Source organism: Besnoitia besnoiti, chromosome V, assembly GCF_002563875.1.
Source record: "Besnoitia besnoiti strain Bb-Ger1 chromosome V, whole genome shotgun sequence".
NCBI lineage: Eukaryota > Apicomplexa > Conoidasida > Eucoccidiorida > Sarcocystidae > Besnoitia > Besnoitia besnoiti.
Genome location: NC_042360.1, coordinates 2205761 through 2223740, shown reverse-complemented (window position 1 = coordinate 2223740; position 17980 = coordinate 2205761). Strand labels below are relative to the sequence as shown.

The following is a 17980-nucleotide window of genomic DNA, read 5'->3' as shown; positions in this document are numbered from 1 at the left end:
CTCACGACTGTTTTCGCCCCAGCCTCGATGAAAGTAAAGGAAATCAGGAACGCAGTGCCTGGAGTATGGCCATAGCCACTCGCTTTCTTGAAAAAAAAAACGAAAGCGGCGCCGTAAGATTGGGTTGGGCGAGCCTCTAGGCGCAGCAGACGCGGCTGCACATCATGTGTCGCGGCTTCTCAACGTCGCGAGGACGTGCATACATTCGCAAAACGAAGATTTATGCACGCACAGGAGTATTCACGTAAATCTGTGAAACGCACAGGGTAGAACCCGTTCGCAGACGCCTGCGGCCCTCGTCGCGCCGAACCCAGCGGCGGCAGCAGCAGAGGCTTCCCTTTGTGGTACGTAGGGCAAGGTCTAGATGTAGGCGTTGGCTACCCGAGCGACGGGGAATGGACCGTGGTGGGAAGATATCTTTCCCCTGGCCGCAGCAAGAAGACTCCCCCGAGCAATGAAAGCGGAAAAGGCGGAAAACAGGGAAAAACCGACAGATAACTCATCGCCCGGGCGAGGGTCTCCTGCTGGGGCGATCCGCCGCCCCCGTACCGCCGCGCTCCACTGGACTAAAGCGCCGCCGCGGTTCTACGAACCCAGCCTTGCATCCTTCAGATCCCCGGGCGTCACTCGACGAGATTTCCTCTCGCTCTCCGCCGCGCGTCCCTCTTCCCGTGGCGCAGACACTTGGCGTGCGCATAACAGGACTGCAGACACACGGAGGCATGAAGAAAACGCCGCGTGCAATGGAAAGCAGGCTCCTCCTGAGTCACAGATCCGACCGCCCTAACTGTGAATTCTCGTTCAACAGAGAAAAAACAACCGCAAAGATCCCTGCGAGTGCAACCGGTGGTCGCGGGCAGAGTGGGATAGGGCCGAAGACACGCACATCGGGAGAGGAAGCTGCCGCGGCGCCCGCCCTGGGGGGGGTTCAAGGGTCATCCTCGGGGCGGCGGGCGCCGTCGCGAGCGCTTCAGATATAAGGCGACAAGGCGGAAAACTGGAGACCGCCGGTTTCCTCTTTTTCTCGTCCCTTCGCTTCGAAGGCTAGAGGCATGCAAACCGAGGGCAACCGGGCAGAATGCAGAGCTTTTTCCGCACCGAAACTGCAGCCTTTTCCCCTCTACCGACACACGGCAAAGGCCACGTAGGGCCGTCACGACGATACACACTGACTGACGTGAGGGGGGACTTGAAGCGACAGTCCAAGTCCCCGCCCTCAGGGCCGTTTCCAGTGGGTTAACGCGACTCACCGGCGAGCCTCTGCGCTTCATCATGTGCGTTTTCTCCACGATCCTGCCATGAGGCAGGCCGGTCTGGCCGCTGGTGCTTCGCGACCGGTGAGGTAAACACACGAACCTACGGAGAAAGAATTTCTTGTTTTGCACAGAACTTGCCGATAAATGCACCACACAGTTCTTGGGTCCCGATTGCGATTCCAGGCTGCCGCTGGCCTCGTTGCCTCCGCGCTCGAGGAGACAAGTCACGCGCTGCGGAGATGTGCAGCGCGTTGAGGGTTTAGGGTTTTCCCGAATTTTCTTGACACAGAATCCTGTACAGACGCTCGGCCGTGATGAGGAGGCGCATTTCAGCGCTTTTTCCGCGCTCGACGGCACAGCCAAGGGGCGGAGATTATGCCTTTTTTCCTTTGGGGACACTTCGCGGCCGTTTGTCAACTGTCTTCAGCGCCTGCGGCCAGAGTCCGTTTGACCGAATACCTGAACGCACGCGGCCGGCTCCTTGTCAACACCAGACGACCTCTCTGAACAGCTCCACTGTGCACTGGACTACGCACTTTGGCATGAATGAAGCTGCTGCAGAACCAAACGGCTTCCTCGTTGTTGAATTGGGGAGCTTGCACGGATGTCTTTTGTTTGAGCCAGCGTCACACAATCGTCTCTCTGATGCCATCCTAGCTTCTGCCAATTGTCTAGGTTTCTAGCTTTCCTCCTCTTCGTCTCGCTCTTCTTTTTTCTGTTTCGTCGGTTTACCGTTCTGAAGCGTCCCTCGCGCGAGCCGAAGAATCCCTCGGCTCCGCTCAGCTTCATTTGATGTACGAACCACTCATTTGCGAAAAAACGCAAACGCCCAGCGGGATCGTCCTTTATTGCTGCCAGAGCGGGCACGCGCGGATCACTCTGTCTCGCTCTTACGCTTCGTCGGCTCTCTTTTCTCCTTCTCAAGGGGTACACAGAAGCTCCATCCTTGTCACCATCTCACAGGTCCCGCCCCCCTCCCATTGGTCAGTTGCAGCAGCCTTCTCTCTCTCTTCTCACGGCGTGCCTCCACGTCAAGCGTTCTGCGGCCTCCCTCCGCCTCCTCCGGGCGTCCGGCCGCTCCTGGGGCTTCAGAGGGAGTTCCGGGGCTTCTCTAGGGGCGACGCGCCTCTGTTCACGCGTGTGTCGCGGCGTTTCGCCTCGCTTGGATTTTCTCCGCTTTACCTGCGTCAAACGCAGAAATGCGGAGAAAAAGCGACAGGATCTCGAGCGAGGCGGTCGACGGCCATCCGCTCTGCGTCTCCTCGCGCTTCTGTCCCTTCTACAAGCCTCCGTCAGCCCTCCGGCCGTCTTCGCCTCGCGTCTCGTCGCCCTCAGCCGCCGCACTCGGCGGCGCGGGAGCGAGCAGCTTCGCGACCTACGTCTACTCCTCAGAAGCCTCATCGGCGTCCGCTGCAAATGCGAAAGTGCGAGTGAGCGCCGCAGATGGTGTTACAGAGTCTGAGGGCCGAGTCGAGCAGAATGGAGAGACAGTCTTCGATGAAGACGGGAAGCTGCGGGGCTGCCTCTGTCGGCACTTGGAGAGCGACCCGAGAATCAAGGTAAATCCGAAAAAGGGGGCTGCGAAAGCGGAGACACAGCATCAGACTAGCATTATGCAAGGGCGCTCGAACGCGGCACACTGAGCAGACGGGCAGCGAGCACGAAGGGGTGGTGAAAGAGGGCAGCAGGGACGGGGGGGGGGGGGGGGGGCAAGAGAATCACCAGAGAGCCAGAGGGCGAGAAGGAGGCTGGACAGGAACGGGACGGCTGCGCGCGGTCAGCGTTTCGCAGGGCGAGCAGATGCGGAGATCCTGCAGAGTCAGGCGTGTAGAAAGATGGAGCAACGCGCTCACCAAAGTCGAGCCCCTGGAAGCCCGACAGCAGCGGCCGCGTCCTCAACTCGCATATTACGTTTTTCGCCTGTTGCCGCTCTCTGTGTGCGCTGTGGTGTATGGACAGTTCAAGACGATTGAGACGATTGCGCGCGAGCGCGGTAATATTCACGCAAAGTCCTACGTTTTCGTTGAGGAATACTCGCCAACAGAGGCGCCCGCGCTGCCCCCCTCGCGGCCCCCCGCAGCGAGCACGCGCCCAGGCATTTCGCGGAGCGGCAAGAAGGCGAAGGAGCTCCGAGACGCCTTGCGGAACTTACCTGGAAACAAGCACTTTATCTGCGGACGAGATCCTCTGAGGAAACGTGCGTCATGAAGACATGCACATCTATGCGTGCAGGCAGACGTGGATACACAGCGGTAGCCCAGCAAGAAGTCGTCCCCCCCCCCTTCCGTCCCATCCTCTACCCCCCCCCCCCTCCCCCCCCCGTCCCTCCCCCTCCGGCCGTCCGCTCTGTTTGTCACGGAGAGGACATTCGAACCCAAGCAAAGTCGTCTCTAGAACTGCGTCGTATCTGCTGACGCAATTCTGTCTCGGCGCAGGTGTCGACGACTCTGGCGCAGGGGGCGCTTCAGGCGTGGCACGCGCCGCGGGCCCTGCGCCACCGAGGTCGCCCTCGGCGTGCAAGGGCCGCGCCGTGCACCCATGTATATATATGTAAATGTATAGGTATATATATACATGTATCTATATACACGTCATGTTTTGTGCATGCATATCTGCAGGTCTTACGTGCGTTGTTTCCTGTTTGTATTCGTGCGTGTTGGATATGCGTTTCCCCGTGCGTGGCGTCGCTGCAGAGGGCAACGACAACATAAACAAATGGATGGACAAGCACGTGGCTGTGCCGATGCGGGCCTGCGATCGCGTGGCGGGCACGCCGAAGCGAACAGTTCGCGAGGAGCTCCTTCTTGCGCTCGAGGAGGGAGTCGTCCACGACTTGATTTCGCCCGCGGAGATCCTGGACTCCGCCCACCACGTCAAGCGCGTCGCCAACTGGAGAAATACGCAGGAAGACCGCGCAGGCGTCCTGGGATGCATGTGGACAGGTTCGGAGGCCTCCGCTCTCTTCCAGACTCATCGATCCATGCAAACCTATATGTGTGTATGCACGTCTGCATGCGTATGGGTGTATGTGTATATGCAGGTGCGTGCCTTCGTGCCTGGGCGTGTGACCGGCACTAAGTGTGACTGACTAGCCTCTCCCTGCGTTTTTTACGCATGTGGATTCTCACTGCATGTTGCGTCTGTCTCGCGAACTGCCTCGTGTCTGCTGACGCATCTCCTTTCTTGGCGCAGACAGCGGAGCGCCTGCTGGCGAACCGGTCGTCGAACATTGCGGATTTCATTGGAATTTTTGCTTTTTTAGATTTGAGATCCCTTTTTCTAAGGAGTATACACTGCGAGTTGAGCTCTTAACAGCGAGGGAAAACTACTTCTCAGATGCCAGTCTGATTAGTGGCATCGTAATGGAGTGATCAACTCCCCCCTGGGACAGGATTCTGTCTTCGTCTCGCCGATTTTCCCTCGATCAGGCCCATATGTCGGGTTGGGAGAGACGCTGGTGGCGGGCATCTACGTGGGCGAAGTGCGCCACGGCGAGGCACCGTGGTCAGACTCCGAGGAGGACGACTTGAGGACTGCGCCCGACTACTCGTTCGACTGCGGCTGGCGAGACACCTCGATGAAGTTCCTCGCCATGGAAGAGAGTCGCAAGCGTGTTCGCTTCCACGAGCGAGCCGTCGCACACCTGCGCCAGCAGAAAAAGAAAAAGAAAGGCCCCAAGCACTTCTCCAAGCCCATGTACAAAGACGAAGGTAAGTGCCGCGCTACAATGTCTCGAAGGGAAAAACACGTCTCTCTGGCATCCTCTCGAGACATGCCTTCCTCCTCGATGTTGCCGTAGCCGAGCCGCGTGCGTCCGCGTCGTTCAATCGCGGTCCCCGTGCTCGGTTTAGATTCAGCGGGTCCTCCTTCATGTGCAGGGTAGGGTGCTGCCGGGGAGCCTTCCGGCTCTCTACCCGCTTCGGTGCCTCACGAGATACTTGGCGCTTTCGAATCAGATTTTTTCAATGTATCGCTGCTGCTTGTATACACCCATTCATATAAGTTAATCTACATGGATGGAGATGGCCGTATGGAAGTTAGACAGCCTGCGCCTTGCCAATGCAAAGGCACGCTGGAGCGTCCAGAGCGCCTCACCAGTTTCTATGCAGGCGCCAGGTCACCAGTAGGACGACTTGTGTATTTCTTGCGGACTAGCATTGAAAAGGCAGCAACCGACTTGCATGTCTTGCAGTCTCTTCTGGCGCGGGCGTTGCTTTCACATGGTCTGTCAGACAGCGCTGGAGAGTGTCGGGCGGTGCTCCTGAGTCCATATGGGAACAGACTTTGGAAGAAGCCGTTTATGGTGATTTCTCTGCGACGTCCGTGTCGAATTTCGTGTTTCTGTTATGCCAGCGCCGAGTCACATACGAACGCCGCGCACGTTGTCCCGCATGATGCAGAAATTGGCGTTCAGCCTGATGGTACAGTCGTGCTTCCCGACGACCAGTACCTCTGTCTGGACTCGAGTCGCTACTTCAATCTCATGTCGCTCGTCAACGACAGCCGGGACGTGCCTGGGCAACGGAGACTCAAGGCGAACCTTTGGATATACGAGGTGCGTTTCCGTAGAAGTGCAGCGTCAACCCCGTTTGTGTGTTTATGCTCTCTGTGTGTTTCCGCGCGCTTCAGATGCGGTGTCGATAAGCATGCACGAATACATATTTATCGATGTCTCAGCCGCCGGCCATTGTGCGCGGCAGATGTCTTTCTGCTCGGAAGGAAGATAGCGAAGTTCTAGCCGGCATGCCGGTCCCCTTTGCAGGGAATTATATGCTGTAGATGTTGTGCGGGCGGTTCCTCCCAGAGAAGAGACCACGAAACTCTCCTAGAGAGCGGAGCATGCATACGTTGTCGTGGTACGATGCGATTAATGCGTCCACAGTGGCAGTGAGAGATCCGAGAGAGCGATAGCAAAGGAGGGAGATGCCAAGAAGACGACCACAGAAGCCTGACCCATGCGTGCTTTCTGCGTGTGACTGCTGTCTCTGGGGCTTCGCCGAATGCTTTCTCAGCTGCATTTCGAAGGGTTCCCTTTCTTCGTCTTCATGAAGCGCATGGAGAGCGACTTGAGACACATGGAAGAGTGTCTCGTGAACTGCGGCGCGCAGTACCGCTTTAACCACTTACAGCCGCTCTGCGAAGAGGCGCTGTCGCATGCAGTGGCTCGAAAACCGGAGAAGGATTCTCTTGTAAGTTCGAGTGGTACCGTGAGAATTTCTCCACTCTGTTTCACTGCTAAATCTAACGCCTTCCGCGTCCCCATTTCGTGTGCAGCAGCGTAGAACTGTTCCGAGTGTGTTCATGAGGAGAGGGTCGAGAGCATGAGAAAAAGACGCGTAGACAGTGGCAAGTCTGATGTGATTTGTGATCCAGAGCTGTTCGACTGAGATCATACACATATTCACCCCACCTCAGAACGTCCTGACGAGCTTGCATCTGAGAGAAACGAATAGCTTTAGCCTCTTTCGGGTTGATCCTAATGTGGATCATTTCATCTGGCGTAAGTCGACGTGGCGTCTTGCCTAGTTCATTCAGTCGCCTCCGCTGACTTGCTTTCCTCGCTGCTGCGACCGCTTTCTTGTCCCCCTTCGCGTGACCGCGCTACCCAGGAAGATCACGCTCGCGGCGTACTCAGGCTGCCGTGGTGGCGATTTGAACATCGCGATGATTTTTTTGACTGCATGCACCAAGACAAACGCACTCTGCAGGTGAGAGCGAACTCTGCATAGTCGCCTCAAGAGACATACGTCCGGACGAAGGAGGAATGTGAATCAGACTTGCTTCTTTTATATGTTTTCCAAAAAAATGAGAGGACTGTTCCACAGAACAAATATGGCGGCGAGACAGTCAGGGCACCTCGAGTGTAGTTGCGCCTTTCAAGTGCGTGTATATAGGCATGCCTACACGCTTTTATACACCTTAGTTCACTGGAGCGAGTTCTCTATATAAAAACGAGCGACTCGAGAAAGTGTGCAGCAAAAGACGCTATGATGAACTGAGAAACGGGCAACCATGTGACAGTTTCGAGCGCTTCGCGGGTTCTAACAAGGGGCGCTCAGAACCGTCCCCCTCAAAAGGATGAACACGCGGTGTCGTAGCAACTTGCCCGCATTCCAAGACTGGAACTGCAAGCGATAATGCGCGTGTCAACTGTTCTCTCTGCGGTAATGGTTGCGCTGAAGGTACAAGACACACCCAGTAGCGGCGGGGCTTCCTTGGAGACTGGCAGTATTCGGGTTTTTGTTGTCGACAGGCCACAAAAAGCGAAGTCTTATGTCGTTTCCGTTGCCGCTCTACAGACGATCAAAAAGAATCCCGAAAAAATCTGGGAGTCCGACAGCGACTTGGGTGCCTAAGGGCCCACGTTACCCAGGCACGCGACCTCAACGGTTCTCTCGTTTCTCTTTAAAATTTTGGTGTGCATGTTGCCCCGACCGAAAAACCAGGTACATGCACTTCAGGACGGTCGAGGCCGGCGGGGGGAGAGAACGAACGCGGGAGCAGCTCACCACAGCGAGTCAGTCGCAGAGCGAAATGATCTCGAAGCGGTCGGGCTGTTGTTTACATGGCGAAAGGCAAAGGATGCTCAACGGGAGCCACTAGTTATCTGACTGCGCCATGCAGAACTCCTCGCACAGAAGCCGTCTCCACGAAACCCCACAAGCGACACTGCTACCGGATCTGCTTCCACACGTAGCGAGGCTGCGAGCGGCACGCTCCGGCTTCGTAGTGGGTCTCGCCCAGGACTATCTTGGAATCAGGATTCAGTCGCAATGCCCCATATATGCCGTAAACCTGCAGCGGTGCAACGCTGGTTGTTGGGATGGTCGTCTGGAGACCAGCGTACGGCCGGTATTTCTCGTGCGCCTCATGCAAGATTCGGGAGCAGAACCACAATTCTGTGGGCGGTGTCGCGCAGCAATACGTGTATGTGCGTCCCGCTATGTGCGTGATGCGTGCGCCAGGCTCTATGCTTCCTCTGGGTTCTAAAGACGCGTTAAGTGTCAAACGCAAATTTTTAGTGGTCGAGACTGGATCTCAGGTGTTTTCCAGAGCCACTCGATGCATTTTTGCAAAGCCGCAAGCGGCTACAGATACACGTGCAGACTCAGCCGCGCTCGGGAAACCGTTAGCTAAGCTGGTGCGAACGACGCGTGCCCCCCCCCAGAAATTTTTCCAACGCCAGGCAGTTCTCCAGATTTATCGAAAAGAAAACTCGACTCATGTAGACACATACCAGAGTCGTCGTCACACCTGCTGCGCAAGACGACTAATTGGCACACATTAGCTACGACTACGAGTCCCGCCTTGCGCTGCTCACACTGTGACGATCCGCGAGCGTAAACTCGGCACATCAGAAGTAGCATTGAATGCAGCACGTGCCTAATGACACAGAAAACCTGAACACGTCGCGAACAACGAGGTGAAATATTCAAATGAATCATAAAGCTGGGTGGGGTCGTCTCCATCAGCGACAACTGTTCGGACGATATGCCACAGGCGGGGCACCGTGAGAGCGGCTTGCGCCGGAGGCACCGCCGGTGTGGAGGCCCATGTCACCTGAGTAGACTGGCAGACGTAACACAAGGCGATCTCCCAGCTTCAAAGATGAACAATGCCGGAAAAAAAAAACCGGCAGCTCGCCACGAGCTTACACCAATGGCGAAGAAATGCTATACATGACCACGAGTTCACCGTTCGCATGCATGCTCCATTAGTTTCACGCTCGACGAGCTGCGTGTGTTGTGGTGTCCTCTGTACGTCATCCTGTGCACCCAAATAAATAGACGCTTCCACTGGATTATGAACAGTGCCCGTCTCGCGCGCGTTGCACACGCGCGCAGGCACTGACGACGCATGTCGACGCCTGCTTGCGACTCTCTCTGCAACGTAAGTCCACTGCTCTCTCCTTTTCACCTGCGTATACAGAAACAAACGGGCACGGCAGCCTCACAGAAGATATCCAACCTGAGCTCGCTTCTCACCAGTGGGGCACGCCGACCTTCATCAGGCCGTCAATATAAACCTCAAGTTTTCAGAAGACTCTCAGTTCGCCCCAGCCTGTGGTATGCGTTACATGCCAAAATTCATTCACGCCACACATCGGCGAAGGTCATCACGCTCGCCTAAGGTGTGTTCTCCTGTCACGAGAACGTCAATGCCCTGATTCTTTCCTGACGCGGCCCCCAGCCGTCTCGGAAGAACGGTGGTAGGTTCCTCTCTTCCTCCTTCTCTGGAGTTCGGTGCTCGTGCCCGCCTGCACTCTCATCGGTGCCCTCCCATGTTCATGATGTCATGCAGGACTGGACGGTATGCGGCCCTCTCTTGGGCCTGTAGTGAATGGCTCTTTGCGAAACATCCACGTTGCATGTCCATTTTTATCCGTCATGATTCTGAAGACTTTCGACTGAACTGCAAAGTCTGCGGGTGCCAAGAGCAGGGTTACGGAAAGCAAGCCACACCTGACAGAGCTGGTCAAGCCCAGCTGAGTTCGTGTTCGTGCTCCAGTCTCCCGCTCCCCTCACGTCCCACGGACAACCTGTTGCACACGCAGTAGTGGAATGGAGACGATCTGCGGTCAACCAGAGGGACTGTTACAAGAGTTGTCGCCCCAGCCCCGCCCTGAACCTGACTGACATGCATAGAAATCACTGTGGTCCAGCCCAACATGGGCGACCGCTGTCGCATGGCACCAAGTGAACACTAACACAGTGCTGCATACACCCACCAGCCGCCGCACGCGGGTTTGCTGTTGGATATGACTTCCCTGACACCTGAAAATTGGCATTTCTTCACCGATCGCGGGCCTGCCAAAATTCTAGATCTCCGGAAGAAGAAGGCGGGTCCCATTCACCCGGCATGGAAAATTCCAGTGCTATGTCACCCAGCTCCGGCTCGTCCATATCCATGAGCGTTTCCTCCTCGGGGATGCTGGGCTTGCGTTCGATCGCTTCTCTCAAAAGCGAGCGGAGAGCGGCATCCGACCTCTGTTTGCGCTTCGCCTTTGCCCAGATTGGCAGTCCCCTTTTAAGGTATAAAAACATCAGTAGCGCTCCTGCAGCGCAGACTGCGCAGATGGCACACTGGGAAACAAGTGATTCGTCTACAGTGCTGGCTATACTTGCCGCCGCCTTAAAAAGCAGGAAGCCTACAACCAAATAAGTGGACACGCGGGCCAGCAGTGGGCTGGAAAGGAGAGACAAAGCACTCCTCCGCCAAGCCCTTCTTCCTGCGTTCTGTACTTCGGCAGTCGGCTCCAAGACTTCCTCCAGATCAACCAAGCATTCTTTAAGCATGTCGACGGTGAAAGCGCCATCCGATATGGGGGCCCCCTGTGCGGCGAGTCGTCGCGCGCCGACCCCATCTGCCTTCAGAGAAGACGGTACACCTGATTTCCCCCGCATACATCGAGTAACCTTGTATGCGACTCCGAAAACGAGTAAGCTGATCGCCAAAATCATGCCCAGCACGCGGCTCGGAGAGACTGAAAACTGCGACCGCTTGGCGTGGATTTTGAGGGCCAGCTCGGCGGGCTCCCTCCGATGTCGCTTCGAGAGCCGACTCTGCGGGACGAGCTGAGACGAAGCTTCCGGATGGTAGTCTAGTTGGTCCGTGCTCTCTACATTCTGAGATGCGATAGCGAGACCCAGGTGCCCGTCGCTGTTACTTTCTCGAGGCACCGGCGTCCCTTGCTGGACCGACGCGGATTCCACCCCGGCGATAGAGCCATCCATCACGGGCGACGACCACTTCTCAAAACTGCTTGTTGCGACGACGCTGCCGTCACGTAACGAAAGGGCGAACACACCGCCTGCAATATTGAGTTGTTCGCGCTGCTGATGAACGAACGCAGCACGTGAATTTCAGTGTCTTTCACGGCGCTGCATGCTCGGTGGACGGGTCAGCGGAAAAAATCTAACAGCAGGACACTCCCTTCTAATGGTGAAGGCGCATGCAACCGGCAATGCAACAGCGAAAACTGCGGAGCGCAGACAGTCGGCATCATATCAGCCATTCGCTTCTGCTGTGTGCGTGCACAGCATCTGAGAGGAAGGTTAAGAATTGTTGCATTTATGTGGCGGCCGAATAGCCCCCACAGAGCAAGGAGAAAAGCAAGAGGAAAGACGGCGGGATACTCTTCGCAGGAGCAGAGAGGAAGTCATCTTCGTCACCATGTGGCGCATGCTACTTCAGGCACTCGAGCGGTGCTATCGCAGAAACAAGTCAGCTTCCATTGGTTCCTAACAACTCACCCGTCCTCTTATTAGTCTCCCTCTCCGGGTACCCTGCATTAGTGCGGGATTCTGTCAACACGCACCGCTACTGGTTGCCAGTATGGAATACTTGGGCCTACGTGTGTCAAAGAAATCATCAACTGCCTTCAGCGCTAGACGTATTTGTGTGTTTCTTAGTGTATAATAGTCTGCACTGTGGAAGGTTTGGAAATGACTACATGGGGAGGGGGGGGAGGAGGTCAGATTTCATGCAAAGTGCTGGATAGAGGTCCCGGTTGCCCTCTTGGTTTCTAACCATTTGTTCCGTGATCACGGCAAACTGCATAGGAACGACATAGGGGCGGGCAGCTGAGCGCAAAGTGAACTGGGTGCAGTCAGCAGGCACTCCAGCAAAGCTGTGCTATTCTAATGGTCGGCAACTTATCCTCTCTCTCTGCGGTGGTTTCTTATTACCGGGTGCCCGTGCGTGCGCAGGCATTGTAGCAGTGAGAGGCATGAATACTGAGCAGTTGCTGACTACCTACATTAACTGGGGTAGTGCCATTTCCGCAAGCCAAGCAGGGTACTCCCGCCTGCTATTTCCTACTCGCCGGCTCCCCAGAACTCGGAAACGAGAGGAAAGGACTCGGATTATTCGCGTTTGACAGGGACTTCTCTCATAGACAGCAACTTTCTGTCGTATGATGATGATCGGTGGGAAAGGGGTCGCGCCCTCAGCCAGTAACTGCTGGAACGAATTCCAGGTCATTGGTGACCCGGCACAAGGGCAGAGTTTCCTTTTCTCTAACCGTGAGTTTGTTGCCTTCTATCCCCTCCTCAGCATGTCTACATGGTTTACCAAAAATCCAGCAAGTTTGGGGAAGCACTACAGTCTAGCATTACACACTAATTAACGGCCACCATCTCGCTCGCTTGAGTGTTGGCGCACCGCCGCACGCCATCCGTGCTGATCTAGTGGATCACGTAATCGTATTACATGATTTCTCTGAGTGGAGCCAGTTCTGAAGCCAGGTGGTACACAAGGTTGTGACCGCGGAGTCTAACGCGGCATCACCGTACTACCCATCATGCAGTGGGCCTTGTTCAGTCAATTGAAAAATGAGCTCTGTACCTCCTATCCGCCTCACTGGTGTCTGAACAACTTTGTACCGATGCAGCGGGTAAATCTGTTTAGGAAAAACGTGACACTTGTGCCCGGTGCCTACAGTGGCCGCGAACACATAATTTACTCGAGCCGCCAGCGTAACGCGAACAGCCAGGGTAGGACGGGTATCGTACTTCAGCCAAGGACATCAGTCCCGGTCTCCAGAGCCTGCGGTCGCCCTAGTTTCCCCTGGTGGGCTCCCTTTTCCACAAATGCAACTTTATCACCCGAAGCCATTCTGTTTGAGACGACGCTGTAGGCACAACAACTATGGCCCTGGTTTTGTTCGAAGACGTTTACCACACGCGGGAAACTGTGGCGTTCCACAGCCCGGGTTCACCTGAGTAGGAAACGTACGACTACAGGCGACAACGTATCAGTGCTTGCGTCGATGTGCGGCTAGTCATGTCTTATTTTTTTATGAGTCACCCATTTCGTGGCGCGACTTCGCCACAGAGTAAATGTTCCTTTGTCGCCGAAAATGACACCTTAACTACATGTGGGTGACATATCACCGTCGGCAGGAGCAACGACGGGAGAACCGTCGACCGAAGACCGGGTATCAGGGTGTATACAAAGTTAAGGTTCCTTTGTCGCCGAAAATGACACCTTAACTACATTTGGGTGACATACCACCGTCGGCAGGAGCAACGACGGGAGAACCGTCGACCGAAGATCGGGTACCAGGAACGGCGCATATACCCCCTAGGATTGCGAAATCATGCACACTTTTTCGCTCTCTTTCGCAGCGGGCACCAAACACCGTCACACCGGAGGCACGACATGATGCTGACTGCCCACAAACTGAAAACTAACACCACACACATCAGATAAGCACAACCCTACTTGGGTGTATAATCACACGGGGATTCTATGAAAGTTAACGCCACCGCTGTGACGATGATGTACTGCGTCTTGACACCACCTCTCAAATATGACGGCCGGCAATGGCCTCAGCGAACGCTTGCATTCGAACGTGACGCCGATAGGATCTTGCCTGCTCTAACTCTATAGCAGCCTGTGGCTTGACGACTCCGAGCGAACTGATACTCAATTGAACTACCGAAAAATATTTGCGTAAATCGCGCCATTTGAAGAGAGGAGTTCAGGAATGCGTAAATGAGCGTGAACGCAATCCGAACTACGCATTCACATCAACTCCATCAGGTTGGCGCCGTTAAACTCGCAGCGGACGACCTGCTATGTGTTTTTACGCACAACAGGTCAGACACTGTTTATCTGCTATCGGCACTGCACGTCGTCATCCTCATATGACTGGCTTACCTCCTAAAGTCTATTGCCTCCTGCCAAGCAACTGCAAACATCGTATGGGAAAGGCACGGGACAAAACAGGCGGTCTCTGAGAATCCTACGTTGCTACAGACATCACGGATACAGACGCGTGACCGACAACAGTGCATTCCACAAAGACGCAGACTCTAAACGACGAAAAGAGCTGAATGAACCACTTGTCTACGGGTCGAATCGATCGTGCCTGAGTTCATCACAAATCCGGCTATGTAAGGTCTCATCATCTAATACGGTCTGTATCCCCGCGAATGTCTCCCGCGAGCGACGACTACAGAACGAAATTAGCGCAGATACAAAAAGACCTGGAGTGAAGTCTCTGCTAGTCCGGCAGGGAAGCAAAAAAAAAATACATCTATCGTTGTGTGTATCTGGCAGACACACTCCCGGTGAGAGTGGCAAAACGTACTCGTTGAAGGCGGCCTGCCACCTCGCGACCAGAAGGAAGGTAATTCTGCAAAGGCACATTAGCGCAGATGCCCCGAGGCAGGCAGATACACCGGTATGCCGTGCCCCTACTTGAAGCTAGTAGCACTTCACCACTCGGGACGTTAAATGTATTTCACGACGTGGCACAAAGTGGCAGCCCAACGGCCGACAGCTCTTAAAGCCCATGCACCCCCAGATCGTCTGCCTTGACAACGCACCAGGTACATTCTGCTACCAGTGTCCAGCGGTGCACGTTTCCGTGCGTGAACCTACACTGCAATTTCACACCGCGCTGCACTGGAACGTACCGTCAGCCATCTCAAGTCCGGAACAGGGATGACAGAAACCGTCTCCAACTGATCAAGGTTCGGAGTTGCATTCAAGAACTGCGTAACGCAAAAACACAGAGTGGCAGGAAGGAACACACGGTAGGATCAGACACACAAAGACTATTTTATCAACGCGCGTAAGAACGTGGAGATCTACGGTCACTGCCAGAAACGACACACGAGTATACGTACCGGTAAAAAAACGATGGGCGGAACCGAATCACTTGGTGGAGCGGCTTGATCCGGTTGACGCTGCACACCGATAGAGCACACACGGCTCACGAGTACTGGACTGCTCAAAACAGTGGCGCCCTGTCCAACTCGAGGAGCCTTCAGCTGATCAAAGATGGCATCGGATGGAAAAAACAGACTGGAGAAGGAAACACACACAGCCAATAAAACACAAGAGGCGACTAAATATCACGTATCACATTTACGTTCGTGCACCATACAACATGTAAACGGAAAGCTGGAAAAACTTACGCCGGCTTCTCTGGCAGCAGCGCGAGGAACGCCAGAACCAACTGTCTCCTGCTGGCCCCGCTGCAAATCCGTACCCACACAAAAATGGAATCAACACTCACGGCAACAGAAAGAGGTAGCTCGCAGATGCAAAACAAAACACGACAAACACTGTATTGCCTCATCTCATCTGAATCCTACATGTCTAGTGGAAAACGGTGCAGCCCTCACGCAGAAGCCGCGACCTTTTACAAAGGACTTTCCGAAGGCGCTTGGAGCCGGAAACACCGAAGCGCCCGTCCACCCGCATATATGAATACCGGCCCACCAGTGGGGATTTCGTTTCAGAAAAAGGCCGTCGCCTGCCGGTAGGCTATCAGCATAACGACATCGGAACGGGTGGTATAAAGGGATGGCACGACAAACGGAAGGGGCGCGACAAAAACTCCCAAAAGCTCTGACTCCTACTGATTCCTTCGGATACATATACCGGCTTCGTGCAGTCTCGTGATAACGACGCAACAACAAACTAGCGGAAGTAGATATAATTGTCCGCAAAAAGTCAGTTTTGGTATATGTATATCCAGTGCTGCCGGGGGAGACTGGAAAAACGTACGCCGGCTTCTCTGGCAGCAGCGCGAGGAACGCCAGAACCAACTGTCTCCTGCTGGCCCCGCTGCAAATCCGTACCCACACGAAAATGGAATCAACACTCACGGCAACAGAACGAGGTAGCTCGCAGATGCAAAACAAAACATGACAAACACTGTATTGCCTCATCTCATCTGAATCCTACATATCTAGTGGAAAACGGTGCGGCCCTCACACAGAAGCCGCGACCTTTTACAAAGGACTTTCCGAAGGCGCTTGGAGCCGGAAACACCGAAGCGCCCGTCCACCCGCATATATGAATACCGGCCCACCAGTGGGGATTTCGTTTCAGAAAAAGGCCGTCGCCTGCCGGTAGGCTATCAGCATAACGACATCGGAACGGGTGGTATAAAGGGATGGCACGACAAACGGAAGGGGCGCGACAAAAACTCCCAAAAGCTCTGACTCCTACTGATTCCTTCGGATACATATACCGGTTTCGTGCAGTCTCGTGATAACGACGCAACACCAAACTAGCGGAAGTAGATAAATTATACGCAAACAAATCAAGTGTGACATAAACAGATCAAGCTAGCCTTGGTAGCGTACCAGATCGCGCCTGCGTTCGTCTCCGTGCTCAGGTACGACCGTGCGACCGCCGTTGTCCACTGGTGGCACCTGTTTACACAAGAAGCCCAAAGCAGCATGAGATGAGGTACTTGGCTACTTCAAAAAAGTAAGCTTTGCTATACGTTTATCCATTGCTGCCGGACGAAGTCATGCGTCACCTTTGTACGAAGTTGGTGATTCGGCTTCTGGCGAACTAATTATAAGTATACCCTTCCTACAGTTATGCTCGCTCAAACATCTTGATCAACAGACGGTATCTCCTAGCTGACCGTCTGCCATAGACATTCGTGGCTTGAACAGCCAGTAGAAGGACTTACTCGCAGGCTGCCACTAAACAACAACAAACACAAAGGTAAAAGCCAGTTGATAACGTGGTAGTGACGATCAGAGCCAATGACGGTCAGTTACTACGATAGTGACACTTACAGTCTTTTGTCTGGAAAATAATTTCATAGATGAGGCGCAGGTAACGATGAAAATGAATAAGGCAGCAGTATAGAAGCTTCGTCAACAGAAGGAACCGGTAGACACTGGCACAGTAAGACTCCCATCAGTGCACGTGTTTGACCACCGCTAGACCAGCATTAAACACCGCTCTCGTTATGTGGCAAATATCATAACAACAACATTGCTAGACTGTTGCGCGAGAAGTCGTCTACGACCTAGTGACGGTCCATAACGCAGCACCCACTTGAGCTGCCCAATACCTTTATCAACGCCCTATGCAAAGAAAAGACACTGCAAAACTTGGATCATATGGCCAGCGGATCACGCGGCAGAGGTGGCAAACATGTGATAAAAAGCAATGCAGTTAAAGATAATGGCAGGAAGCAACGTCTCATCCACATAACTCTGCAAACGCCAGACTACGTCTTACAAGCCGCACGGCCAAGCTTTGCAGTCGCTCCAAGGACTGCGGCTCCAACGACGAATGCGACGCTATACTTCAGCGCCTGGCCCCAAATGCCCCGCTTTGCAGTTGTGGTCGAAAATGTCCTACGATTATACAGACAAGAACGAAGGGAACAACCGACATGCCCACCCCAACTGTGAACGACAGGGTCATATGTACTCGGCTGCGAGCCTGCGATCTAGTACGGGCACGCAGGTGCTGGCTGGCGGCAGCGTTGCAAAAATGCCTCACGAAGCCGAAAAACAACACAGCAGTGCAATCATGAAAGTTACAGCCTACGACGTTACGGCGTTAGCACTGTGAGAGAGGCGCTGGAAATTTCAAGGGCAGTCGCCTGCTCAATAAGCATCTCCTTGGTCTCATCAGCATAGCATCATGTTTGCTCTTACCTGCCCCAGGTCCTCTTCTTCGGCTTCCTCAAAATCAGCTCCTCCTCAAAAATATCCTCGTCCTCCAAGTCGTGCATTATTCTAGCCTTTCTGTCTACAGAGCTTTACCAGACTCAACACAAAAAACAGGGCGGACTGCCTAATGCTTTAAGAGACGAAACCACAAAATCCGGAATAGATGATAGTATCACCGAAGCGAGCTTGCAATGCACGCAGAGACGTAGCGATATCCGTGAATGCAAATCCGCTGAACCCTTCGTGACCCCGGGCCGCTGTTCTCAGGGAACCAATGCG

General features: G+C 54.4%; 3 protein-coding genes across 3 annotated transcripts; 1 reads left to right on the top strand and 2 right to left on the bottom strand.

Annotated features, from left to right (window-relative positions):
* Nucleotides 1-2455: 2455 nt before the first annotated feature.
* Nucleotides 2456-7612, top strand: BESB_061360 (uncharacterized protein; the record flags this gene model as incomplete). Its single annotated transcript, XM_029364550.1, has 8 exons — nt 2456-2815; nt 3216-3453; nt 3950-4198; nt 4685-4966; nt 5489-5811; nt 6269-6445; nt 6792-6964; nt 7510-7612. The coding sequence occupies 8 exons, from the start codon at nt 2456-2458 to the stop codon at nt 7610-7612; spliced, it is 1905 nt and encodes a 634-aa protein (XP_029219258.1).
* Nucleotides 7613-10048: 2436 nt separating this feature from the next.
* Nucleotides 10049-10990, bottom strand: BESB_061350 (uncharacterized protein; the record flags this gene model as incomplete). Its single annotated transcript, XM_029364549.1, has 1 exon — nt 10049-10990. One exon carries the CDS (start codon nt 10988-10990, stop codon nt 10049-10051), a length of 942 nt encoding a protein of 313 aa, XP_029219257.1.
* Nucleotides 10991-13929: 2939 nt separating this feature from the next.
* On the bottom strand, nt 13930-17763 carry BESB_061340 (uncharacterized protein; the record flags this gene model as incomplete). The annotated part of the gene is made up of 10 exons (XM_029364548.1): nt 13930-13950; nt 14353-14397; nt 14681-14758; nt 14894-15071; nt 15185-15244; nt 15780-15839; nt 16364-16432; nt 16702-16714; nt 17262-17380; nt 17687-17763. 10 exons carry the CDS (start codon nt 17761-17763, stop codon nt 13930-13932), a joined length of 720 nt encoding a protein of 239 aa, XP_029219256.1.
* Between the last annotated feature and the right edge of the window lie 217 nt (nt 17764-17980).